This window comes from Myotis davidii, unplaced genomic scaffold, assembly GCF_000327345.1.
Source record: "Myotis davidii unplaced genomic scaffold, ASM32734v1 scaffold69, whole genome shotgun sequence".
NCBI lineage: Eukaryota > Metazoa > Chordata > Mammalia > Chiroptera > Vespertilionidae > Myotis > Myotis davidii.
In genome coordinates this window covers 2706785-2734418 of record NW_006300363.1, presented here as the reverse complement: position 1 = coordinate 2734418, position 27634 = coordinate 2706785, and the positions used below count along the sequence as shown (strand labels likewise).

The window sequence follows — 27634 nt, the reverse complement described above, 5'->3', positions numbered from 1 at the left end:
TTAAAAAACACAAACATTTATTACACCAATATTGAAATTTATACATTCTTAGCTGCTGATATATACTTGGTTAAAAAGTCTTTTACTTTGGATATATGCATCATTTCCTTCATAGTGGTGTCTCTACTTCTCAGATGTATTAATCCATTCTCCAAAGTCGCATCAGTAATCAAAACTGTGAAGAGGATACTCATTTCATCATATCTAAGGAAAAAGGTAGTTAAACCAAATACATGCACACAAACATAAATTGTAAATGCACCACATTAGCAGCTTTAAATACTTTAGAACCCATGCTACTTTCAGGGTCACAAAACTCAAAGCAAGGCTGGAGGGCTAGACCAAAACCACCTTTTTCAAGTTTCTGAATCGCATTCAAAGTAAAATTTTCAGAAAGTTTCTGACTTATTGTAATAGCTGAAAAGTCATAAAAAGAAAATAAAATCTGAGAAATAATCAAAATACCATTTGGGGTGATATTATGGGTAAACCTCAGAATAACCTCCGCCTTTTGGGACTTTAATGCAGTCCAAGAAAATTGTTTTAGATGAAAGTCTCTTATAATGCTACCATAATAAAAGTCCAGTGCACAATATATCATACCAAAATCATGCTTGATATGTAACTTTGTAGGCTAGTAGCTTTTTAGCCAGTCACAGTATCTCATTGTTTCTTTGCTCTGTTAGACTCTTATCAACATTACCTTATTTATCTATTTACTTGTTTACTGTCTATTTTATCCCACTAGAATATAAGCTGCATAAGAACAGGAAACTTCTCTGCCTTTTTTATTGCTATATCAAAGTACAGAAAACACACTAAGTGCTTAATAAATATTTGGATAAAAATATCCTAAAACAATAAAGCCTTTACTGTATCAAGAAAAACTATAATTTGATAACGTCCACATGACTCAAAGGATATGATTCTAGAACCGAGAGGACTGAAAAGTTTAAATACCATCCCTTCATTTTGGTTTATCTTACCCATAACAACCTACTTTTCTTTTTACATCATCTGAAAGGTGTATTTTAACCAATTATTAGAGAACTAAGGAGAAAAACACAAAGTTTGACAACTTTTCACCCAAAAGGTATGTATTCAACACAAAAAGCTACATAAAATTACAAAATAAATCCAGAGGAAAGAATGAATTCCTTTATTAAAAAACTGAAGTTTTAAAACTAGAGACAGGAAGGTCAATTAGGAGATTACTTCAATAATCCAGGCAAGAGATATTGGTGACCTTCACTTGGGTAGTAGCAGTGAAGATGGAGAGATGTGGATTTGAAATGTATCTAAGAAGCAGGGAGCAACATTTAGTGACGAAATGAATGTGGAGAATAAGGAAGGGGGAGGAGCTAAGGATGACACCCGGGTTTTAATCTTGAGCGACCAGGTAAACAGAGATGCCAATCACTGAGGAGACTAGTTTTCTGTCTTCTGGGATGGAATTATTTTCCACTCAACCTCAAAATAAACCACAACTCCAGTAAGGAAAAGGCACTCTATTCAATAAATGCATCCAATGTACATAATTCCAATCCTGGTAAATTGATAAACTCAGGTATACATACTTCATGACATTAAGTCTTGAAGTTGCACATGGTATGTACTCAAGTATGCCTGATGAAGAGTGTTTCCTGCTGTAGCAATTAACTATGGGCGTGTGGTTCGGTAAATGGGAAAATTAGGAATACTTTCAAGTTACATTATATAAAGATATGTTTAGAAGAGAGATGTTACTCATAAAATAAAGAAGAAACGTCTAAAAAAACAACTCTGAAAAAAATACTGTTTTATCGAAAGGAAGACAATTCTTACTTTGAATAAAGTTGTTCCAATGAGGACTGTGCAGTTTCCAAATAACCAGGCCACACAGAAATTCCACTTTCTAGTAATTCATTAAACAGCCCTTGACAAACCTGGGGGGAAAAATTCAAATATGAAAGAAATAAAAGTAGCTAGAGTGATTACTCTATTTTTTTTGAAACCACAAGTCACCTTTTTCAATCTTAAAAATGGGCCTAAATTCCTTTAATTATGTGATAATATTGCTTATAATTTACATATTGTACACTGACAATTGTATACTTTCTCTGAAAATAAAGAAATTAAGCACTGCAAAGATGAATATTAAATGCAAATCTTCTGAGAGAAAATTTTATACCGAATATAAGAATTTTTATCATCATTCAAAACACAAATAAAACCAAAACAGGTGTTGTCAGAGAAAAACATAAGTCCAAAGGGCTATTTATGTCCACTCTAAAAGTCATCTGAGTTGAGAAACTGAGTCCGAAAGTTTTTACTATCCTGTCAACAACCAGAGAAGTATGAGAACAACTTCGAGAGTAGTATTCTTGGAGCAAACTAAAGAAAATGCTTCGAAAAGAAAAGATGATTGATTAGTTACAGTGGAATGCTGGAGACAAAAGTCAGACTGAAAATACACACATAATAATGAGTCAATGACATAGTAAATTTACTGTTTTCTTAACAAGCAATGGTGAAGCAAAATGAAGCAAAATTTTAAACGCCCCTGCCCTGGCCAGTGTTATTTAGTGGTTGGAGCGTCGGCCAAGCACCCAAAGGTCTCCTGTTCAATTTCCGGTCGAGGGCATATACCTGGGTTGTGGGTTCAGGAGGTAACCAGTCAATGTGTCTCTCTCACATCAATGTTTCTCTCTTTCTTCCTCTCTCCCCTTCACCCTCCCTGAAAAAAAAATGGGGAAAAAAATATCCTCCCGTGAGGATTAACAAAAAGAAAGTGTTGTCTTTGTGTGTGTTTTTTTAAACACCCTTAACAATCTAGAGCTAAAACATTAGAGTAGAATTTCTCCCATTCAGCTCTGCTGACATATGTTTAGAAGCATCCCTGGCCTCCATTAGATCGATTCCAGTAGCACCCCTTCCCCACTGCGACAATCAAAAGTGTCCTACTTGAAGAAAAATAATTTTTTAAAAAGTAGATGAATCAAAATAAAATTCTAAATGGCAAACTCATTTACTTGAAATAATGGTTATAATTAAAATAATGACATCAGAACTCATTTAACCCACCTGTCTTAGTTCCACTGTTGGGCCTTTTCCCATATCCAAAGCAACCTTAATAGGGGCTAGACAAGGGTGAAGCTTAAGTACCTAAAGCAAATGAAAGGGGTGGGAGAACAATACATCTTAAGTTAAAATACAAGCACTAACAAACATGGGCTTCTTAAACAGTAAAATTTTCTGTGTGAAAATGGAAGCTAACTGGGGCCGCACAAAAACCTGTAACAATGTCTTCAGTTGTGTATATCCAGCTGCTCATGGATTTCTCCAGATGCTCTGCAGAAATCAGTTCGCCTGATACTCTCCCATTTTCCTGACAACTCTATTTTTTGTCAGTCAAAATGCCTCCTGGCATCGTTTTCCCACTCAGCTGGGGCCATATGGACTTATCACTTAGAAAGAGTGGAGGTGGGAAGAAATGGTCAGATTCAGGATATATTTTGAAGGCAAAGTCAAATAGGTTTTGCTGGTGGTTTGATTTGATGTGGGGTATAAGAGAAAGGATCCACCTTGCTTGTATGCTACAGACACCCTATAAATCCCATCCCCCAGAGCAGTTTCATAATCTGACTTATGGCCATAGGTTAACTGAGCACTGCATAATCAATCACTTAACTACACAGAGTGGTGCTACAAACTCAGTTTCCAAATCCAGTTGAACACTCAATATGTTAAAACTTTTGATTTGGGACAGCTGCCTTTCACATTCAAGGGGAATATGACTATTCTAAACTCTTGCCACTTAAATCCCTACTCCTCCACATTTTAAGCAAATACTTGCCTCCTAATTCCCTAAGAAAATACAGTGTATGAATAAAACTTCCTGCAAAGGCTAACCAGTCCTGGTAGCCTATTTATATCTATACCATCATTTCTTTCCTCCCTGTTTCAAATAACTCCTTTTCAAATCCCTCCACCTATACTCTTGATTCTGTCTTGATTCTTCCTGTTTCTTCCAAAATTTTACTTCTTAAAAAAAATTTCATCTTTATTATTGAAAGTATTACAGATGTTCTCTTTTCCCCCACTGACTCCCCAAATCTTACCCTTTAGTAATTTCTTTCCTTTCCTACATAGTAATTGCTTTCCTATAGCATTAACCCCTCCTGCCTCTTGATTTGATTCCCCTACCTCCCCCCTCAAAAAAATTGTTTGTCCTAAAATAAGCCTTTCCCTTAACCCAGGCCCATATCTAATCCCTATGATCCAGTGGTCAGCCACTCGGGATCAGACCAGAAGCAGAGGTCAATACCACAGTTTTGACCTTGTCTGTCTTATTTACTCTTACTTAACACTCAGCTTCTGAGGCAAATGGGAGTTATCAATGGAAAGGCTTAGAGGCTAAAAATCAGAGATGGCTGTCTAGTTCCCTAAGATGAAACAGAAATGCCTTTGGAATTACCCAACAGAAATGTCTTGTTCTATTCTGTGAGCACCTGCTTATTATTCCTGCAGCCAGATTAAAAACAAAACAAAACAAAAAACACTGAAAAATACTCAAATTACTTGCACTAAAGAAAATTTCATTTTTCAGACTTTATGTTAGAAACCAAGCACATTAACCTTAAAAAAGGAGGGAAACATATATTTTTTTGTTTCCCAAGTCTATCTCTGAAATATCAAAAGCACCTTTCTATGAAGATTTTTCTTTCTTGTAAAGGAATTCTCTGTTAGCTGGAAAGAATCATACAGGTAAGCCAGCATGCCTCGGTCTAGATCTCCATTTATAGATAAGACAGAAGGAACCACATTTTTTCGTCCATCTCGGCCCTTCACAGAAAAGTAGAACAAAAACAAAGTATCATTTAGCAGAGCTATCTTTTAAAATTACACATTTTAGACTTACAAAATCAGAACATAAACTGACCAATAAATCTAGAAAAAATGATAACATTAATTATTTAAAAATCACCATTTGGCAACCCTTTGTGGTAATAATTGATTTGGGCAAGAATCATCAATACAAGCTGCAACTGGTAGGTCAAAATTTTGTGAAAAGCAAATAGTCTTTAAGTACCTGCCCACAAAAGACTTATTAATTACTTATCAATTAATAAATACAACTTTACATTGGAGAAACCCAGCATGCATAGCAACATCTAGCAACATGTTAACCAAGTGATAAAAGTTAATATCGCCAATAACCAATTTATATCACAAGCCTTCTATGATATAATGAATGGGCAGCAGCATTTCTGTGGCTGAAGAAACATGAAAAAAACTCAAACTAAGGAACATCCTACAAAGGAACTGGCCTGTACTCTTCAAGAACATCAAGATCATGAGAGATAAGGAAAGACACAAGGAATTATTCATTTGAAGGAGACTATAAGGATACACAACTGTATGAAGTATGTGACTTGATAAGGTCCAGGACCTATAAAGGGCATACTGGATAATCGGTTACATTTGAAGGGTTCTCTGATGGGATGGTAATCCTGAATTACTCTTACCAGTACTTTCCTCATTTTGATGGTTGCACTGTGGTTACATAGGTGAGTGCCTTTCCACTCAAGAAATACATACTGGCCGAAACTGGTTTGGCTCAGTGGATGGAGCGTCGGCCTGCGAACTGAAAGGTCCCAGGTTCGATTCCGGTCAAGGGCATGTACCTTGGTTGCGGGCGCGTCCCCAGTGGGGAGTGTGCAGGAGGCAGCTGGTCGATGTTTCTCTCTCATCGATGTTCCCAACTCTCTCTCTCTCCTTTCCTCTCTGTAAAAACTCAATAAAATATATTTTAAAAAAAAAGAAAAGAAAAGAAATACATACTGAAGTATTAAGAGATCATGTGCACATGTCTGCAGCTTATTTTCATTCAAATGGTCCAAAAATGATCACAGAGAATCTGGGTAAAGGATACATTACAAGTTCAAGGTAATACATACATGTAATTGAGACACATTTCCAGGATACATGTGTAAAAGTTCCTGATCTCCTAGATTCCACAGGGTTTCTATTGGCTCCTTTCCCCAGGGAAAACTGTAGTAAAGTTTGTTTCCTTTTCGTCCCTCTTCATCCTGACAGTCACTGCTGCTGAAGTTAGATGGACTCACAGCAAACTGAAAAAGAAAGTTCATTTGTCTTATTAATTTATTATAGTAAGTGTTGAAAAGTAAGTTGCCTAAGGCTATTATGCAGCAGCTGAATAAAAATGGTCAAGCCCAAATCAAAACTACAGAGAAAAACTGCTGATGATCATATATATTATCCTAATTAATAAGAGGGGAGGGCAACCAAGAACTAAGTGAGATGAAGAAGTATCACATACCATACTTATCCTTTTGTAAAGAGCTTGATTGTTTGTGATTATTCCACTTAATTTAGGTAGGTGCTTGGGGATTTTAAGAGTTGGAGAAATGGGGAGACAAAAATGCTTACTTCAACTCTTTCGTCTTCAGCGTATACTAAAACTTGATTATAAATTTATAGAACCATTTTGACTAATATGGAGAGTTCATGGAGATAGGGAACAAAAGTTAAAGCCGTACTGAGAATGCCAGGTGAGGAATGTGAACTTTACCTTGAATGTAAAAGCTTATCAACAAAGGCCTCTGAGCAAGAGAGAAATATTAACAGATGTCTTTACCAAAGTAACTTTGTTATATGGAACAATGAAAATCATTAGAGTTTTTTATTTGTATTTGTTGATTTAGTATAGCTGTATCTTATAAATATAATATAGCTCCATCAAGAATGCCAGGTGAGGAATGTGAACTTTACCTTGAATGTAAAAGCTTATCAACAAAGGCCTCTGAGCAAGAGAGAAATATTAACAGATGTCTTTACCAAAGTAACTTTGTTATATGGAACAATGAAAATCATTAGAGTTTTTTATTTGTATTTGTTGATTTAGTATAGCTGTATCTTATAAATATAATATAGCTCCATCAACATTTTTCATTTATTAAAGAGAAATATTACCTCTGACACATTAAGACAACATACTTATTAACTATTGAATTAAGGGTGATTACTGTAGTACCTTTCTCCACCACAGGAGTCGATGACGTAACCAGAAATCAAGCCACTGGCTGGCAGTTCTTGCTGAAGTAAACCATACCAGTGAAGCTTCCGTCGTCTCACCGATTCTTTGAATATCAGAAATATCAAATAGTTACTTATTTGAAAATTATATAATCTATCTCAAAGTGAAAATGACTGATTCTTGACTATTTTAAACACAAGCCATTTTTCTGTACCTTTTAACACCATGAGATGTCTGCTTAGTATCAGAAGCAGGATGAAAACACACTCCAATCTGGGCGAGGCCATAAGGCAGCCTCTTGTTTACCAGATCCAGGCAATTCACATAGTGCTCCAAGGCCCCTGTCAAAGGGTAAATCAATCATCATATAAACTATTCTATAAACCCACATTATTTTGGTCAATGCACAGGCAAATTAATAATATATTAATGCTAACACAACAGTACAAGTAGCATGGAGCTATTTGTTAAGGCAGATCTTAATTACCACTTAATTTTAGGTAGCTTTCCCCCAACTTTTCAGTTTGAAGATTTTCAAATCTACAAGGAAGTTGAAATAGTACAATAAACAAATATCTGTAAACCTTTACTGACATTCACCCATTACCAACATTTTTCCACTTTTTTTGTTCGCCCCCAAAACATTTCAGCATTCATCTCCTAATTTTCTGTTACCATTACACCATAAAATTAATCATACCATAATTTCATCTAACATATATGGTCAATATCCTTATTTTGTCCAATTATCACCCATCTCATTTATTGCTGTTCTCTTTCTCCGTAAGGTTCAAACACCATTTTGACCAGATCTCTTTAATCTCTTTGAATCTACAACATTTCCCCTGACTCCTTCCTCTCTAACTTTGCTTTTAATGACATTGACTTTTGAGTCCAAGCCAGTCATAGATTATCTCACAGTAGAGATTTGTCTGATTGCTTCCTTATGATTTAATTTGGGTTATTTTTAGCAGAAATAATACCACGTAGTCGATGTGAATGTCTTAGTGCATCTTAACAGGAGGAACAGAATATCAAATTATCCTATTAATGAAACAAATGTGATTATTTGATTAAGGTAATCCATTTCCTAACAAAACCCTGCTCCCCCACAATCTTCCACCTATATTTTAGAATCCACTAATGATCCTTGCTTGAATCAATTATACCTTTGGGGATTATAAAATCATACCATGGTGATTTTTCTTTTTTTTTTTTTAAATAAGTCATTTTATTTATTTGTTATTTTATTTTTATATATTTTATTGATTTTTTTACAGAGAAGAAGGGAGAGGGGATAGAGAGTCAGAAACATCGATGAGAGAGAAACACTGATCAGGTGCCTCTTGCACAACTCCTATTGGGGATGTGCCCGCAACCAAGGTACATGCCCTTGACCGGAATCGAACCTGGGACCTTTCAGTCATTTATTTCTTTCGTTAACAATATGGTTTAATTATTTTAAATTTTATTTAATGTGTTATGATCCATTACCACCAATATTTACTTTAATGTTCAATTTGTCTCAAATTTAGCCAGTGGGAGAGAGTCTCCTTCAAGTCAACATGTGTCCTTTTGACATGACCCCACAAGTCTTCAAGTAATTCCTTGCTTTCTAGCACCATAAAATGTCCCAAACTCACCTTGTATTTTCCCTGCCCTGAACCTGGAATGAGCCATTTCTCCAAGCACTGGTTTACTTTAGAAACCAAACGTTGGGTACTAGGTGTATTCATTGCTATTGTCATTGCTTCTAGGCCCTTTCAATGAAGAAAGTTAGGACATTTTTTTTTTAAATCCTGAGTTCATACTGATATTGCCAATTCAAATTTAACATTACAAAATGTATTCGTCTTATATTTTTTTCCTTTTTTTTCTTTTATATTTGCATCTCTTCTCTATTACTGAGAAAATCCTGGTTTCTAAGAACATTAATCTATTTGCTTTATCCCATAATATATATGAAATAGCTTCAGAGTTACAATTCCAACATTCCTATTTAGAGTAAACCTAAGTTCAAAATTTCTTTGTAGTTGTCTATGCTAGTTATATAAAAGGTTATATCCCACTAAATGACAGGAATGTGTTCAAAAGTTACTTGAGATTCCCACTAGCTTGTTGATAGCTGGTCCAGAAACTTAAAAAAAAAAATTTGTTTAAAGACACGGGAGAACACCTTAGGTGGTTTGGCTCAGTGGCTAGAGCATTGACTTGTGGATTGAAGGGCCCCAGGTTCGATTCCAGTCAAGGGCACATGCCCAGGTTGCAGGCTCAATCCCCAGTGAGGGGCATGCAAAAGGCAACTGACCAATGATTTTCTCTCATTATTGATGTTTCTATCTCTCTCCCTCTCTCTTCCTCTTTGAAATCAATAAAAATATATATATTTTTAAAAAGACACAGGAGAACTATCAAGGCAGTAAGGATGTGAGGGTCCAAATTTTGGAGAAAAGGGAAGAGCATATTTTCCCTTTCAGTGCTACTTTTCCTATTCTCAAGTAGCAGAGCTGAGCAAAGCTTCCTGACATTTTATGTGATTGGAAAGTACAAAAATTATAGTTCCTGCCCTAGCCGGTTTGGTTCAGTGGATAGAGTGTTGGCCTGTGAACTGAAGGGTCCCGGGTTCAATTCTGGTCAAGGGCACATGCCCAGGTTGTGGGCTCAATCCCAATAGGGGATGTGCAGGAGGCAGCCGATCAATGATTCTCCCTCATCATTGATGTTTCTAGCTCTCTCTCCCTCTCCCTTCCTCTCTGAAATATATATATATATCCTATATAATAAAAGGGTAACATGCAAATCAATCAAATAGCAGAATGACCAGTCGCTATGATACGTACTGACCACCAGGGAGCAGACGCACAACGCAAGAGCTGCCCCATAGTGGTCAGTGCACTCCCACAGGGGTAGCTCTGCCTTGCCAGAACCAGGCTCACAGCTGGCAAATGCAGCGGTGGTGGTGGGAGCCTCTCCCACCTCTGCAGCAGTGCTAAGGACCTCTAAGCCAAGGAGCGGGCCTAAGCCGGTAGGTGGACATCCCCAGAGGGATCCCGGACTGCGAGAGGGCGCAGGCCAGGCTGGGAAACCCTCATCCTCCTCCCCCAGTGCATGAATGTCATGCACCAGGCCTCTAATATATATATAAAATTATAGTTCCTGGTTCATCAAGGAGGGGCCCTGGTAAATACCCCCACCTTTCACTAGAGCCACTACACTCTAGAGCAGTGGTTCTCAACCTGTGGGTCACCAACCTGTGGGTCACGACCCCTTTGGGGTCGAACAACCCTCTCACAGTGGTTGTCTAAGACCATCGGAAAACACATATATAATTACATATTGTTTTTGTGATTAATCACTATGCTTTAATTATGTTCAATTTGTAACAATGAAAATACATCCTGCATATCAGATATTTACATTACGATTCATAACAGTAGCAAAATTACAGTTATGAAGTAGCAACGAAAATAATTTTATGGTTGGGGGTCACTACAACATGAGGAACTGTATTAAAGGGTCGTGGCATTAGGAAGGTTGAGAACCACTGCTCTAGAGGTAGAGATGACTGAAAAGACAGCCCAGACTCCAAATAAACTTATCCTGGATTGTTATTAAGAGGATATGCTCCCACTCTAGCTGCCTGCCAAAAGCAAAAGTAAAACCTTCCAGAAGGAAGAAAACACCACTCAAAGCTTCAATTTATCTCTACCATTTTTCACAACTTAACCTAGAATATCAGGAAAGTCCAAATGACCAAAAGCCCAGAGAAAAACAGATAGTAGAAACAGAAAATTGTGAGTTACTGGACATGGACTTTATTTTTCTTTAAATATATTTTATTGATTTTTTACAGAGAGGAAGGGAGAGAGATAGAGAGTTAGAAACATCGATGAGAGTGAAACATCAATCAGCTGCCTCCTGCACATCTCCCACTGGGGATATGCCCGCAACCAAGGCACACGCCCTTGACCGGAATCGAACCCGGGACCCTTCAATCCACAGGCCGACGCTCCATCCACTGAGCCAAACCGGTTTCGGCAAGGACATGGCCTTTAAAATGGGATTGTGTTTAACTAAAATATGGTAATTATCACAGAAAGGCAGGAGAGAATGAGTAAAAATATTTGAAGACATAATGGCCAAGAATTTTAAAAAACCAATCATAAAGTAAGAAAGGGTGCCCAGCCAGTGTGACTCAGTGGTTGAGCATCAACCTATGAACCAGAAGGTCAAGGTTCAACTCCTGGTCAGGGCACATGCACAGGGTTGCCCACTGGATCCCCAGTGAGGGACATGCAGGAGGCAGCCAATCAATGATTCTCTCCCATCACTGATGTTTCTGTCTCTCTCTCTCTCCCCCTCCCTCTCTGAAATCAATATATTAAAACAACAACAAAAAAAAGGTTATTGGAAATAGAAAGCAAGGGCAAACTGAGTAACTCTAACACTAGATAACCGAAGGGTTTGGCAAATAGATGGATTAAGTTTCCTACAGGCAACAAAAAGTCTGACACAACATAGATGCTTTGATGGGTGGGGATCTAAGAGAGATAAGTTTCATTTTCTAATAAGGAAGAAAAGATTGATTGGGGGGGGGGGAGGACATGGTAATGAGCAGTGGTTTAACTCCCCCAGAATGAAAACCATGGAATAAAGTAGTATAAATAAAAATTATCACACTTTTTCCATTTGATTTATTCCCTTAAGGAAATCTTTAACAATTTATAATGTAGGTACTGATTTTCAGAGAACCATGGACATTGGTTATTTTAAATTACTTTATAGTACCACTTAATGAAAAATGGCAAGGATAGCATTTTGCAAAGATGAGATGCTGGGGCTGCAAGTTGGCCCTATAAAGAACCCGAGTTGTTTTGTTTTCAGCATCTCTGCAATCATGTTCTATTTGACTTTAAAGGCAAATGGTCCCCTATAAGTTTGCGTAGCCACTCAGAAGTCACTTGTAAAGCTTGATTAGTCCTATTTTGCCTACATGACTCTCGAAACAACAGATTGTAGATCAGAAAAACCAGGGAAGGGCATTTTCTTTTTGCTCTAGAAAAATGAGTTTTGATTTTGTATAAAACTGAAGGGTGACTGTGGAAGTATTTACAAGCATTTTAGTAACGATGAACAAATGACTCAAATACAGGCTTTAATTTAGGTCTTAATTCTAGGGCTGCTCAATTAACTCTCAAATTATAGGGGTTGCTCTGTGAAATGAAGAGCATTACCAGGTTGGTCCTTCGGTCAGATTCTTTAAGTAACAGTAAAGATTACATGGCCAGTTTTCTCCAGCGCAGAAGCACTGTCAATACACCCAACTACCTCAAAAAGTGAGAACCACATAATCTCCTTTCCACGTGAGTAAAGGGCCAGTTGCAATTCGCAGAATCGCGCGAGATTGCCTTTCCACCCCGACACCTATTTTGAAGCATGAAATCATGAAGCATACCGTGAAGGAGGTTCTCCCGTAGTTTCCCAGAAGTTTTTAATAAGTTCTCAAGAAATGCTACTAGCTGTTCCTTACTCAGTTCTTTGTCTTGCAGGATTTCGCGTAGAGTTTCTGCGGAAACTAACCTGAAGGCATTGTCCCCGGGCAGCGAAGGGCCCGATTCATGGTGGAGGGCGTCTACCGGGAAGACCTGTTCCCTGAACACCACCACGGAGGACCACCATTCTGCCACCAAGTTCTTCCGCAACTCTAAGCCCAAGGGGCCAAAGCCGGCGTGGCACCCGCTCAGGAGAGAATCTCGGGTAACCCGCCGCTGGGTGCCATTGAGGAAATGCCTTCTCTGACAGATCTCTACCAGCGCTTCTCTCCCCTCTCCAGACTCTGGGGCTTCTCTTGGTTCGCTCCCCTCAGGCAGCTCCGCGGGCGACCTCGGGGGCTCTCCAAGGAGGCTACTCGCTTCCGTCAACCGCTCTGGCTGGCCCCCATCTACTCGACCCCCAAAACCCGACAACAGGCATCTGCAGGTTTTCTGGCAGGCCCTGACGACTGCCCCAGAGCGCATCGCCCTCGGGAGTTAAAATACAGTCTATTAGCTAGCAACCCCTACAACAGCCGCAACCGTAAAAACCCGGAACTTCGCAGCCGCGTCGGAAGTGACCTTGCGTGCAGCTGGCTCCGCCCACGGAAGCACGTCAGGGTCCCGGCCGCAGCCGCAGCCGCCCAGGGCCTACCTCGCTCGCCCGGGCAGACAGGCCCGTCTCCCGTCAAGCCAGATCCCCCAGCCAGTGTTTTCATGTCCTTAACACAGATAAAGGGCATTTCCCATCTGCTTTTCACTATCGTGCGGTAGCCACTGCTACCATCAGCTTCACTTTCCTTCTCCATTCTCTCGCGCATCTACTTAAGATTGAGGTGATGTGAAGAACATCTAAGTGCTAATGAAAATATACGTTGGTCCCCATTTTTTAAGTCTTAGTCCTTTATGATGGTTTAGAAACCTAGGTATTCCAAATGCACTACCAGCGTGCCTACCCATCAGAGCAGTTCTCCTGGATGTGAATGGGGTTGTAACTTGGAAGAGGTGGGGTCACGTTACTGTCTCAAAGGGGCCAGTACCATCTGCACCACTTGGGAACCTTAAGCTGCTGAGGGGACTCCGCAATGTTTTAAGTAAGTCTGCATGTGAATGTGTTCCTACAACTGAGAACCTGTAAGTTGCTCTATCATAAGTTCCTTTTAGGTTTCCGCAAAACATGCAATAAATGAAACTTGACCACCAGTTTAAAACAGAGATCCAGGATTGCCTAACAGGCCTGTTTTTACAATCTCCATTTTAACAGTAAAAGCCCTTAAGAAAATTGCCCAAGAAGTGTAAAAGGTGAAAATGGCTCACCCCCAAACCCATGATTCCCGTCCTCCAGGTTCCCTTCAAGTTCAGTTAGGAAAACCTTGAAAAATGAATTCATGTAAAATTTACTGGTTCCACTAAGCTACCAGGAGGGGCAGTTTGTGGAGAAGGGTAATAGCTTAGCAATTAACAGTAATATAGAACAGCTAAAATTTTTCATCGCAATAGTGTTGTAGGACCTCAGACTATCATTCCATACAATAAGTGTGCAAGTTTATAAAAAGAGAAACTAGAAAATGGAAACGATTGGTAGGAAGCAATTACATTAACTGCAAAGCTGGGCACTACTAATGTACGTTTCCCACACTCAAGAAACGCACCAAAGAGGCCTATACGCAAATAAATCAGAGAGAGAATGGGGAGAAAAAAAAAACATTTATTAAAGACAACCACAGGCTGGACACAACACACATGCTAAAAAGTGGACTGTCTTTTAAAATTTACTTCAAAGGTAAATAGATAAATGTTTCCCACAGCCCCACAATCATTTCAATTAAGTGTTTACAAATTTAAAGGCCCACAGTAGACATTAAACAGTAAAATATGTTAATTCCAACCTACCCTGAAAGTTTATGAATTGTCATTACAAATTTGACCTACCATGCTATTGAAAACTGTTAAAGGTTTATCAGTTTTCAAGGTATTAGTCCTAAAAATACTCCCCCCCCCCCAAACTCTATTTCAGAGATAAGGCATTAACACCAATTAAAGCCTCAGTTTAATAATCAGAATTTAAATGTCTTAAAACTTCTCTCCTGGCAAAAAGAACATATATACCACTTTCTGGGTAGACAATCAGACCTACTTCTAGTAATTAGTGAAACAAATAAGAAATATTGGTGAGCTGAAGTTAAATCTAGAGCTAGTTTCTGGATCTTTCTAGCAATAAACCCATGTTGACACTAACAAGACTTGTACTATAGTCACTGTGCTTTTGGTTATGTTACTTCCTCTTGGTTAACCATTAATTTTGATAAGGACTTTTTTTATGTGTTCAAATATGAATAGACCTTAGTTTGAAGTGCTGTAGAGTTCCCTGGATTATTGGAAGGACATTTAATGACTCCCAGTGTGACTGCAATTAAGAGTCCCTGGGAGCCTGTGAAGACTAGAATCTGCACTAAGAAAACAAATTGAAACAGCTCCTGCCAACCTTATCTTTAAAGGTGTTCTTAGCTTTGCTCAACATTCCAGTACTTCACAATAGACAAGAGCATGAATATAATCTTCAAAAAAGCAAGTTTTTGGAGCTATTAAATAAATTTTGCCAAAGGAACAGTCATCTATGTTCCCACACTAACCAGTTTGAAGGTGGAGCAATACAGTTAGTTGATTATTTCCTATCTACTTTAATATCTCATTTCACCATTCAAACAATTAGGCTACTAAATGACTCACCTTATTATGTTGGGAGGTACTGACAGAATGCCATTACACAATTTAGCCTAGAATTATAAATTAACCTAAATCTCACTTTAATTCTTGCAATATAAATAGATGACTTCAAAGGCTTTCTGATCTTCCCACTTCCCCAAACTAAATTATGGAAAGTTTTATTTAAAAAAAACAAAAAATAAAAACAACACAAAACCAACGGACCACCTAAGCAGTTTTACATGACATTATATATGTAAAATAAAGTACAATTTCCACTTAATTCAGTCTTCAAATATTTTTTATTGGAAGGCCATGCATTGCCTTCATTCATTGTATTTCAAATCACTGTACATTTACTTTGTGAAAACACTGCCTGCATTTTCTAGTACAAAAAAAACCTAAAAATTGTTTCAGGAATGTAGAGAAATATCCAACTTAAATAGCGAAAAAGTGCACCATAATTACTGCTGCACTGCAGTCATTTCTGCATTTCCCATGTTTCTTAAATAACTATCTTGTCTGATAACACACAATATAAAGAGCAATTATGAAAAACAGACATTTACATATACTTCTAAAGTCTTATTGAGAATATCCTGTTGGCATTGGATAACCAATCATAGGTGCAGCTGCAGTAGCAGGATATGCATATGCCTGTTGGTTCATACCATTGTGCATATTTGGAACATTACTTCCATATTGCTGAGTGCTATCATAACCATTCTGGTAAGTCCCTGTTGGATTACCAGTCCTAAAACTGGTCTGTATACCAGCAGACACAAAATTACTTCCAAAGCTCCCATTGGTGTAATTTGCAGCACTGTAAACACCATTCTGGGTCTTTGCCCCAAAATCTCTCTTAAGCAGACTAGAGTAACCCCTGTCATAATTTTCCCTGTCTCTAAAGGTATTAAATCCACCCCTTTTGCCTGCAGAGTATCTGTCCCGACGGTCATCCTTCATGCCTCCTCTACCCCTGGAACGACCTGTTAAGAAAAAATAATTGCAAGCTGATTATTTCTGTGGCATAAATAATTTCTAACACAGAAGGAATTAGGTACCTCTCACTATAGATGAGGATCACTCTCTACTTGTGTCATACCCGTTTCACTCACCTGCCAATCCCTTTTAAAAATGGGTTTGTAGACAATTATGAAATACAAAACCACCAACATTTCTTATTGAAGATTATAGTCTTACCTGAACCTCTGTCTTCAACCAACTGAAGCAACTTGGGATTAATTGCTTGATTAGCTTCACGAAGCACAGAGATAAGGTCGCTCACTTGCTTTATATTATTAGGTGTAAAGAAAGTGTATGCTGTGCCTGTTTTGGTACTGCGAGCAGTTCTTCCAATTCGATGAATATAATCCTCTGAGGAGTTAGGGTAGTCATAATTGATGACAAATTTCACATCTTCCACATCTGTAAGGTGTTGCAGTGTGGCAAAATAGCAATGTATGGAGTTTTGCACACCACAACAGCCAGACCAAAAATAAAAAGTTAGACATTTGTATTCCCAAGAAGGTACGGGCTGCAAAAAATAGTTAAAATGGTTATCCGTTCCCTGAAGGAATACCATTGAGGTTGGGGGGGAAAAAAGAGGGAGAAAAAAAAAAAGCACACTTCATTTGTGTGTTATTGCCCACCCCATGATAGCACCTGTCAAAAGGATGTGTATTCCCTAACACATCCCCAAATCAGTAAGTCCCCATATAGGTCATCAAGTGACATCTGAATGCTTCTGTGCAGTAGGGCCACTTAAAGGTTCACAGCAACCTCTTCATGTGCTCATTATGAGGACCTTTAAACAAAAATGTACATGGTCCTTTGCATTACACACTCATCAGAAGTTCAAAATTCTGGCCACACTGCTTGTCTTGCCAAGACCTTACAACTGCAGCTGCAAGAAAAACATACCTGTCCCCCAAAAGTTGTTTTTATGCACTGTGTCTCGTCTAGGCAAGCACTTCCAAGAAGCCAGGATTCACTTGAGAATGTCTCTCTCTCTGGCAGGTCTCGACATGACGACTACTGTGTAGGTGAGGGAGGAACTTTCAAAGCAGTTTTATTTTCCCACTGACTAAGTGTGGGAAGTTGTTCCTGCTCTAGAGGCTCATGTGCCAGTACTCACCAATTTGTAAAAGGCTTTTAGTACCTTTTAAAGCTGCTCTCTCCATTTCAAACTTGAACAAAAATGTCATTGAACATTGAAGTTTGGAAATATTTCTTCGACATTTCAGCAAACTCACTGAAACTCAAAGACTCACAGATCACAGTAAACAGTCTGAAACAATGCAGTACCATGGCAGTCATGCAAAGCATGGGACAGAAGAAATACCACGGCAGTGAACTGTGAGGATAACTTCCATTTTTTTTCCCCCGGAGAGAACAGTTTATGCGGCAGAGGTGGTATGTTCTGCCTTTTGAAGATTACTGGCACACTTTCAGTTTTCACCTCTCTAATCGACTGGAAGCAGCCAGCCGATCACTAGTCCTCCATCCCCCTCGAGTCCTCCGATTGTCATGCCTAGGCCTTGCCACAAAGACTGCACCTTTATATGAAAAAAAAACTTAGAAAAATGCAGAGGTTAAAGAAAGCAATAAACTTTCTTTAAAAATTGTATGGAGATCTTCCGGAAAACTAAGCCATGAATTCGAGTTTGTACTAACCTAGCCCTCTGGAAGCCACATCTGTAGCAATCAGAATAGGAGCTTTTCCATGTTTGAATTCTGCAAAACAAGGTATATATATGATTATTAATCTAAGAAAAGTCCTAGGTGTGGGGAAGGGATCTTCATCTGAAATCCTTACCATTTAGAACCCAATCACGTTCCTGTTGACTCTTGTCACCATGAATACCCATGGCAGGCCACCTAAATTAGAGAGAAATTATATTAGTAGACTCACATATACAGTAACACCTGATAGATTTTAGTTTAACACCTAACCATTTTGGGGGTCACAGATCCCTCCAATTTCACCTGAAATAACATTGTAGTTTTACCTACAAGACGATTCTCATCCACAAAACTCAAATCCATCACTCCTGATCTAAGTTTGTCTTTCCCCTAAACTCAGCTCTAATACATCTGCCCCAATGGAAGAAAGCCCACATACCCGTCTCTCCTCATTTTTCTAGTAAGTTCATCACATCTTCTTTTGGTTTCAACAAAGACAATGGTTTTATTCTCCTTCTCACTCATGATCTCTTCCATCAGACGAATAAGTCTTGAAAGAAAAAAAAAAGGTGGTCAAATTTAAAAGTCCATGGTGTGACCATGAATTTATGGTCAATGTAAATAGCTACAAATAAAAAGGGAGACACCTGATTAGTAATCACTTATCAAGCAATTATACCCTTTGCCCTTAAATAAACCACAGGACACTTGAGTTCCATGTCCTACAGGAATTCTGTAGTGATAGCCAATTATCTGAATAAAGAAAGCAATAATTTTTAGAAAGACAGGCTAGTTTTAAATTAACATATCCAGGTTACACCCACCTGAAAGTCACTTTAAGATAACCTATAAAACAGGAACTGAATTTACACAGCCATTTGTTTTTATGTAACTTACTTTTCATCCTTTTCTACATCATGACACACGTCCACAATCTGAAGAATGTTGTGGTTTGCACTCAGTTCCAGTGCACCAATGTTTATATGAATATAGTCTTTCAGGAAATCTTCAGCAAGCTGTCTTACTTCTTTTGGCCAAGTTGCACTCCACATTAGGGTTTGCCTGTCAGGCTAAAGAATTTTGAATTAGAACAAACAAAAACCAATCTTGTATTCTAAGAATAAACTTAGAGCTAAGTTTGAAGAAATATATGTTTGGGCACTTACTCTTATCTGATCCACAATCTTTCTTATTTGGGGTTCGAAACCCATATCAAGCATTCTATCTGCTTCATCAAGGACAAGGTAGGTGGTTCTTCTCAGATTTGTTTTTCCACACTCTAAAAAGTCAATCAGTCTTCCAGGTGTTGCAATACAGATTTCCACACCTTCAATGAAACACAGAGACTAAGACATCTAGAACTTTTCATAGCATCAAGTGACAAAAAAGAATCTTGTTTTTTGTTACGTGCCTCTCTCCAAATCTCGTATTTGTGGTCCCTTGGGAGCACCACCATAGATGCAAGTAGACTTCAATCGGCATGCTCTACAGTATTCAGCAGCCACTTGCTGCACCTGCTGGGCCAGTTCCCGAGTTGGTGCCAGCACCAAGCACTAAAGAGGAACAAGAAGTAAAAGCAGCTTTTAGCAGAATCCTGGAGCCTACTTTTAAACTAATTGTTATACCAACAGATGACAATATCCAACTAAATCGAGTAAGATAGTATCTGTACATAAAACCACAAATTGTGTCCTTCGTTATATATGCTACAAGATCTCCACACTAAACTTCTGGTCAAAAATTGAAAGAAAAAAATATACTTACAATAGGCCCATCACCTCTCTCTAGGAACGGCTGATGATTGATGTGGACAATGGCAGGCAGCAAATACTATTTAAGGGGTAACAGAGAACAGAAGGTATATTAAAATACTTCTGGTTTCTTTTGACTCCCAATCCATTCCCTCCAAACATCTCAAAAGTTCTCCAAACTTACAGATAATGTTTTCCCAGATCCAGTCTGTGCTACTCCAACCATATCCAATCCACTTAGGGCAACTGGCCATCCCTGAGCTTGAATAGCAGTGGGTTCAGTAAAGTTCTGTCTTGCAATCACATCCATGATGTTTGCTGCAATTAGTAGCAATTTAGATAAATTAGTATTGCCAAGAGAAAGGTTTTTAAAAAGAAAGAAAACTCAAAACTAGCACTTACCAGGGAAGTTTGCTTCATAAAAATTCAGAACTGGCTTTGGGCAGTTGTGTCCTCTAACTGTAATTTCCTTGCTTCTTCTGTATGTCTCTACCTCTTGCTACAAAACAAACAATTTAGTTAAATCTTATGACAGCTCCCCTAACTTAAATATGCAACTAGTAAACCCCTAAGTATATAAATTATTAGATACTTCAACATGGCCATTTTAAATCTGGATTCACATAAGAAAACCTCATTTGACACACAAAGCACCTATTATGTTATACTCAATCATCCTAAGTAGAAAAAATTCAAAGCCATCTGTTTCCAAAAGTAACTCTTCTTCCCCAACAAATTAGCATGAATTTCCAACAATTTGGTCATTTGGAAGACATTTCTTTTCTGATTTTGATTTACTATGTTATTTTTTAGGTAAGCTTGATGAAGCTACATGAAATTACTCACCGCTGTGCGCCTGGCCAAATCAGGGTGTTCTTGGTAAAAATTCTTCTCAAATTTGGGCAGCTCATCAAGATTCCACTTCTTTTTAACTAGTTTCTCCCCAGGGTTTCCAAACTTCTTTCCTGATAGAGGCCCTGCCCTACTTCCTCCAAATCGAGGTGCACCAAACCTGAAATTAGAAACAAAACAAACCAAGAAAACCTAATGCTTTCAAATGTCTACATAGCAATGTGTATACACAGCAACCTACCATCCGCTCGGCACACCCTAAAGATCAATAAAAGACTTGTAGTTGTGAGAAAGAGCGCTGTCGTTAGTGATGACCATTCTGCAATTAGCACCCCAGGTTTCATTTCCCCTTGTCAGAAGTACACACTACAGAAGCCAAGTCAATAGCCCAGGATTTATCAGGTCGGAAACTGGCTGCCCAAAGGCCAAAAGCTTAGATTACACGGATAGACTACAGCTTGTAGCTACCCGTCTTTCCCACGAGCTCGGGAATTAAGTATCTGGGAGAAAAGACAATACAAGACGGGAAGGGCTTAGCGGTGATATTCTTTACCAGCTGTTTTCAAGCCAAGAAGCCTTGGTTTTTATGAATAACGGGCCAGAACAGTCAAGGAGAGCAGAACGTGGACGGCGGGGGTCTCTGGGACACTTAGGAAAGCCAATCGACTAGGGGAATCCCGCGGAAGGGCTCGCGATCCCGGTAGCAAAATTATATAACAAAAAAAAAGAGAGAGAGAGAGAAGGAGGAGCCGGCGACTACCGGGGGAGGAGTCGCGGCCCGGGCGGAGTCGGCCGGGCTGCGTTCCCGCTGGGGCGGCGCTTCCCCCTTTGTCTCGCATTTCTCTCTGCGCCACATTTTCTCGCCGCTGCCATTTTGAGCTCCTCCGCCGGGCGCCCGCCACATGGCCGAATCCCGTGGCGCTGGCCCCCGTCCTGCCCCCGCCGCACCCATGGCTGCGGAGGCGGCCCTCTCCGCTCCCTCAGAATTCCCGGGGCCCCTAAAACGCCTCTCGAAAGTAGCACCTAGCAGCGGCGACTTCGCCCGCCTCGAAGCGTCGCGTCTCCCTCCCTTTGCAATACGTTCCTCCGAATTCTCTCCACAGCGGCCTCATCGCCGAGGCCCCAAAGCCCCCTCCCAAACTAAAGGCGAAGTCGACGGCCGTTAACAGAAAAAATTTTCAGTCAGCTTTGGGCAAATATCGAAATGGCGCAATCCTTCGACGGATGAGGCCCAAAAATTAGGTTGAAAAATAGGTTCCCGTCGCTGCCCACCCCTCATTACCTCATCGGCCTCCCATCCCCCACCCGCCGGGCCTGACAGGTCTGTTCCCACACTCACCCTCGATCCCGGCCGCGGTCCCGGTCACTCGAATAGCCTGACATGGCGTCAATGATTGCGGTTGGCGGGGAACGAAGTGGAGAGAATCGGGTGCGACGAGTCGCTGGAGGCGGCTTCGGCGATAGCGAAGCCTTGCGGGGGCGGCAGCGGCGGAAGGACGGCGATGATAGGAGCCGGAGCTGCTCGCCTACAGGCCGGTGGAAATGAATGAGGTGCCGGCCGAGTCCCGGCAGCCGGTTTTATAGGCTGGACCGCCTCCTCGGCCGCAGAGGATGCTGGGAGCCGCTCTATGACCTAATCACCCCGCCCCTGCGCAGAGGCCGCAACGCCCGCCGGCGTTCCGGAATCCGCCATGTTCTCGCCCCTCCCCCCTCAGCCCCTCCCTCAGATTCGCCCGTTTTTATGCCCCTTTCTTGCCTGGGCCCACCCACCACCGCGATGCCTCAGCCAGCACTCTCTTGACTTCACCTTTTTCTCGTCTTTCGACACCTCGAGGACGCCACACCACCCTTTTTCAGGTCCAACCCAGGCGACAAAATGGCTAACGCAAGACAACCCACTCCGCCTCCTCGGAGTTGTTTACGTCTCCAAAGAGCCTTCACGCCCAGAACCAAATGCAACGAGAAGGCGGAGCCCGTATTGTCACGTGGATGCCCCGCCCACCGGGTGAGAGGGCCGCACTATTTCCTCAGTTGGAGTCGGCGGAGGAATACAAAACGAAAAGCTCACCGGAAGTGTCCGCTAATGCCGCGCTAAAGCCGCGCTAATGCCGCGGGGAGGCCACAAGGGGCTGTTGGTGACCCGCCCTGTCAAACCCACCCACCTGAGAATCCCTCAGCTCGATCTTGTCCGAGGAGAATAGTATCTAAGGCCCCGAAACCGCCGCCTCGGCGCGCGCGGCGAGAGGAAGTGCTCCGAAGACCAATCAGCAGCGAGAAGTCGTTTTACCGTTCCTCCCTCTCTCACCCCCCTCTCCTTCCCCTCCTCTCGGTTCGGTGTGGGCGCCGTGCGACCCTTCCCGGACACCGTCCCTCGCGTTCCCAGCTCGGAGTCCGGCGGCGACCGGCCTCCGCGACATGGCGGGCTCAGAGGCTGGTGAGTCTCGGTCTGGAGTCCGGGTTTGGGTGGACTAAAGCCTTCCCAGGCCCCGGACGCCCCTGCCCGCTTTCTATGGAGACCTCCGGCCAGCTCTACTGGGTCTGGCTCGGGACGATCTCCCGTGGTGGTGGGCGTGTTCTCTGCATAGGGTCTCTCAGCCCAGCTCTGTGTCCGAGGGGAGGCCGGGGAGTGCGATTTGGGGATCGGGGGAGAGGAGACCCGTGGTACACCAGCATCCTGGCTGCAAAAAGCAGGCGGAAAGTTTCTGCCCCGGACTCGTATTTCTCTGCGGAATCTGGCCGCTGTCAAGCACCTCTGCTCTTCATTGTGCGGACAGAGGTCGTGCCTGTGTCTGAACTTACAAGGAATAGCACGTACAAGACAGATCTGTAGGCGCCCCTGCCAAAGTAGATGGTTGTGGGTTTTCTCTTTCGTGCCCTATGGGGTTACCGTCTCTGTCTGGCACCGCTCTGGAAAGCGACTTGGTTCGGTTGTCTAGGACGCTTTCATCCTTTTCTCCCGGACAGCGTTCAAACCAGTTGCCATGGTTTGGTCCTATGTGAGAAACGGGCACGGGAGGGAGGGAGATAATGTGTCTCTAACACACAATCACACACATGTCTGGAGCATACTGAAGGTAATCGAATACAGAATAAAACAACTTTACCTTTAATCACCAATAACTTCAGGGAACACATTTCAAGGTTTTTAAACTACCTTGGTCGAGAAACCTTTGAAATAACTTGGCAAATTCCAACAATATTGGGGGGGGGGGGGGCACAGGAAATGTAAACAGTATTGGCAACATGCTAATTCTGAATTTACGGACTTTGGGTGTGTATTTTCCATATTTTCTCTAATATAACCAAATATAAGAAAAACTAACAAATGCACTAATATTGGTGTCGTTACTCCAGTACTTAGCCTAAGTTAATCACTACCTATTTGGGCACCAGAGAAATTCTGTCTTGCACAAGATAATTGGATAAAACTATGACTAATGCTATTGGGAATTTGAAACAACATCCATTAATTAGTTTCTAGTAGCCTCAATATCATTAACAACCCGTCTTGTTTGGGACATAATATTCCCATTTACTTGTAAACATGTTCTAAATAAAAAAAAAAAACCACTGAAGTATGGCTTGTAAAATAGGAACTACTGTAAATAACAAGATTTTAGGTTCCAAACAGTGAATATTGGATTTGCATCATATTTTTGATTGCACTGAAATTATAGCAGTCTGGAAGACATTCCAAGACATTAAAAAATCATTCCTTGGAGGGTCTTTGAAATTCTGTCATAATCAAATTTCTTATACAGAGTTCAATTCCTATTCTTTGACAGTTTTGTGAGGATTGGTGTTTTTAAAATGTATGACTTTTTCTAGTGGTATTAAAAGCTGAACTTTTCCCTATCTTTCCCAACAGAGTGGGTAACAGTTGCGAATAACCTTCTCCTGAAATGTCACATACACCTGAGGATACATGAATTAGAAGATTGTGATGCTAATGTCTTTATTGCTCTTTATCAATCCATTTTGGGAGAAAAGGTACCAGGTAAGGATACTAAAAAGTGGGAGTAATAGCCCTGACTGGTGTGGCTCAATGGATAGAGCATCGGCCTGCTGACTGAAGGGTCCCAGGTTCAATTCCCGTCAAGGGCATGTACCTTGGTAGTGGGCACATCCCCAATAGGGGGTGTGCAGGAGGCAGCTGATCGATGTTTATAACTCTCTATCCCTCTCTTTTCCTCTCTGTAAAAAATCAATAAAATATTTTTTTTAAAATAAAATAAAATGCATTTCATATAAATATCTCCATCAAGGAGTCATACATGTCAGTAAGCCTCCTTTCACACCTGTTGTGGGGTTTTTTTCCTCTCATTGAAAGGAGCCCATGATTATTGGTTCAAGTCTCACCCTCATGTATTGCCTCGCTTATTATCTTACTAGCGGCCCGATGCATGAAAATTCATGCAAGAGTAGGCCTTCCTTCCCCCAGCTGCCAGCACTGGCTTCCCTCCAGGACCCGGGCTCTCTCCTCCGGCCACCAGCAGGCACCTGGGACCCAATCCAGCTTCCCTCCGGCCCAGCTTCGTCAGGAAGGACGCCTAGTCTAATTAGCATATTACCCTTTTATTATTATAGACTATATCAACTCCTTGAATTTAGGGACCTCTTTATCTTTTTTTTAGCATGGTGCTTAATGTAGAGCATTCTATATAATAGAAGGCTAATATGCAAATTGTTCCCTTGGGAGTTCAACCCACTGGGAGTTCAACTGCTCACTATGATGTGCGCTGACCATCAGGGGGTGGCGTGGAACGAAGGAAGGCCCAACCAGCAGCCAGGAGAAGGAAGGCCCCAATTGGCCCTGATTGCCGGCCAGGCCTAGGGACCCTACCCATGCACGAATTTCATGCACTGGGCCTCTTGTGTTCATATATTTACTAAACTATATTCAATCAATAAATAGTCAACCAATAAAGATTCTGTGTGGAATTCACGTATGCTCTATTAACTTTATCTGTACTTTTAAAAACCTGTTTTATTTGGGGCAGAGTTTACTTTTGTGGTAGGTGAGCTTATTTAGAAGCCTAATCAGAGACAGATGAAAATGTGGACCCTCATAGATGCAAAGTCATGTAGCTTTCTCCCTCTCCCCTCTTCTGCCCCCAGACCTCATAACTTGTCCCAGGAGTCAAGAGGATGAAGCTCACAATGTACAAGCAGTAATTGATTCTTTGGCCTTGGATTACCTGCAGGTCAGCTTGTCTCATATAACAGGTTGGTATATACTTAACCATCAGATAATTTTGCATTCTACTAACATAACTTGTTTAGAACCCTAGACATTGTTTAGCAAAATGAGTAAGCTTATGATGTAGACCAAACAGCAAGAATGAGCCAAGACAGCTGACTGGGTATAGTTAAGGCAGCCACCCTTGAGAGCTTTTCCAGGACAGTCAGACATTGAGTTTATAATTTATCTGGGTCCATAGTCCTAGCTGGTAGTTGGAAGTGTTATTTTTTAATTTTTTTATTTTAAAGCTACCAATGCTGCTTGTTTAGTAGCTAAGAAACACTTAGATGTCCATTAATGGCAACAGGTTAAGTAAATTATGGTAGCTCCATAGAGGGAACTACTCTGCAGGTAATTATTATGCTCTCTATGTACAGTGTTCCATGTTAGTGAAATAACCTCCAGGAGAGTGAGAAAAATGTGGTGTAGTTACAATGACAGTATGTAGAGTTTGCTATTATTTGTAAATACAAAGGTAGGGACAACATACGTATATGCAGTTGATTTCATGCAGAAGGACTCACTAGAAGCATATACAAGAAACCCATGATACTGTTTGCCTCCAATAAGAGGAACTAAAGGGCTCCAGGACAAGGGAAGAATGAAACTTTTCATTGTATGTTTTTTATATTTTTTAAATTTTGAAGCGTGAATATGTTACCTATTCAAAATAAATGAAACTGTAAATTGTTCTTGAACCTTTCTCTTAAATAGAGTAAATTATTTCCAGCTAACAAACAGGGTATCTTGGAGACTTGAAACTATATTTAAATCGCTAAGAGAAGATTTATATTGTTGATCTATTCTTTGACAGTAGTTAAAGGAGATAAATGTTAATCAGGTTATGCCATTTACATCTCTTAATTTGATATTGACAAGAACAAATTTTTGTAAAAATACTAAAGTTTTTGAATACAGGTGAGTAAATGTGGTAAATTAATTTGGAAATAATTTATTTTGAGGGATAATCCTGGGGTTTGTTTCCCTGTTCTTTGCAACTTAGAATTGCTTTATCACTAGAGCAGGGCAATTTCTAGTATTTGTGCTTTTTAAACATACTATATAGCAAAGCTGTGTCACTTACAGAACTTTTTTTATTGTAGGACTTCCCCTGATAACTCATATCCTCCCCATGAAAAGTTGCAGAACTGCTTACCTACTCCAGTAGACTGCAAAGCAGCTTTTTACTCCTTGTATTTTGTTTAAACCAGTTTCCATGAATTACTGGATTCTGGCAGGCAGTCGTAGTTGCTGGGTTGGCAGAGTATACTCCCCTTCCTGGAAACTGTGAAGTCCTAAGTATGCCCTTGGGTATACCTGTGTATCTTGTTAAGCTAGAAAAACATAAAGCTGTAAGATTTCTGTTTAGTTGTTTTAAACACACAAAAATCTATCAAACATTGTTTGACTAGCAGTATTGCAAAACATTAAGTTTCTGGTTTGTTTTGCATCGTAACAAAAATTATAAACGGCTAGATTCTCTCAAATATCAAATTTCCACTCTGCTTCTTCATGCTGCTGTGAGTGCATGAGAAGGCCAGGCTTGATCTCCCTCTTGAGTGTCTCAAGAATTAAGTCTGTCCATACCTGATGTTGACTGGAGTCTATCTTAGGGGACATTTAACACGTCCAAGTTTCCATGCTTTAAGAAACCCATTTCTTTTTTTTTTTTTTTCTTTAAAATGACATTTAATTTTTTTTTTTTTTATTGCTTAAAGTATTACAAAGGGTATCACATATGTGTCCATTTTTTCCCCCCGCCCTAGACAGTCCCCTAGCCTCCCCTAAGACTCTGCTTGGTTTGGCTCAGTGGATAGAGCGTCGGCCT

The 27634-nt window shown here is 40.5% G+C and overlaps 3 protein-coding genes across 12 annotated transcripts in view; 1 reads left to right on the top strand and 2 right to left on the bottom strand.

Moving 5' to 3' along the window:
* POLG2 (polymerase (DNA directed), gamma 2, accessory subunit) lies at positions 1-14176 on the bottom strand. 4 transcript variants are annotated; one of them, XM_006776694.2, is made up of 8 exons: positions 12495-14176; positions 7254-7380; positions 7037-7142; positions 5940-6113; positions 4684-4824; positions 3064-3144; positions 1825-1925; positions 1-204 (listed from the first exon to the last, which is right to left on the bottom strand). In XM_006776694.2, the coding sequence occupies exons 1-8, from the start codon at positions 13054-13056 to the stop codon at positions 39-41; spliced, it is 1458 nt and encodes a 485-aa protein (XP_006776757.1). In that variant the 5' UTR covers positions 13057-14176; the 3' UTR covers positions 1-38. The 4 variants fall into 4 exon arrangements, with proteins under 4 accessions (XP_006776757.1, XP_015427912.1, XP_006776758.1 ...); XM_006776695.2 differs by having other exon boundaries at positions 72-175; XM_015572427.1 differs by lacking the exon at positions 1-204 and adding an exon at positions 1145-1298.
* A 1383-nt stretch (positions 14177-15559) lies between these two features.
* On the bottom strand, positions 15560-22745 carry DDX5 (DEAD-box helicase 5). Of its 2 annotated transcripts, none has more exons than XM_006776691.2 (14): positions 22727-22745; positions 21904-22090; positions 20559-20724; positions 20115-20211; positions 19897-20030; positions 19726-19791; positions 19373-19514; positions 19128-19288; positions 18859-19031; positions 18401-18511; positions 18095-18156; positions 17953-18012; positions 16480-16704; positions 15560-16265 (listed from the first exon to the last, which is right to left on the bottom strand). In XM_006776691.2, the coding sequence occupies exons 2-14, from the start codon at positions 21945-21947 to the stop codon at positions 15862-15864; spliced, it is 1845 nt and encodes a 614-aa protein (XP_006776754.1). In that variant the 5' UTR covers positions 21948-22090; positions 22727-22745; the 3' UTR covers positions 15560-15861. The 2 variants fall into 2 exon arrangements, with proteins under 2 accessions (XP_006776754.1, XP_006776753.1); XM_006776690.2 differs by lacking the exon at positions 22727-22745 and adding an exon at positions 22372-22503.
* A 96-nt stretch (positions 22746-22841) lies between these two features.
* CEP95 (centrosomal protein 95kDa) overlaps positions 22842-27634 on the top strand; it is a 35034-nt gene continuing 30241 nt past the window's right edge. For 4 of the 6 annotated variants that reach the window (XM_015572423.1, XM_015572422.1, XM_006776693.2 and 1 more), the window contains exons 1-3: positions 22842-22998; positions 24433-24561; positions 25683-25790. In XM_015572423.1, coding sequence (XP_015427909.1) covers positions 22980-22998; positions 24433-24561; positions 25683-25790 — 256 coding nt within the window. In that variant the 5' untranslated portion in view covers positions 22842-22979. Of the gene's footprint in view, positions 22999-24432; positions 24562-25682; positions 25791-27634 lie in introns of those variants that run through there. The other 2 variants (XM_015572425.1, XM_015572424.1) reach the window with 2 other exon arrangements.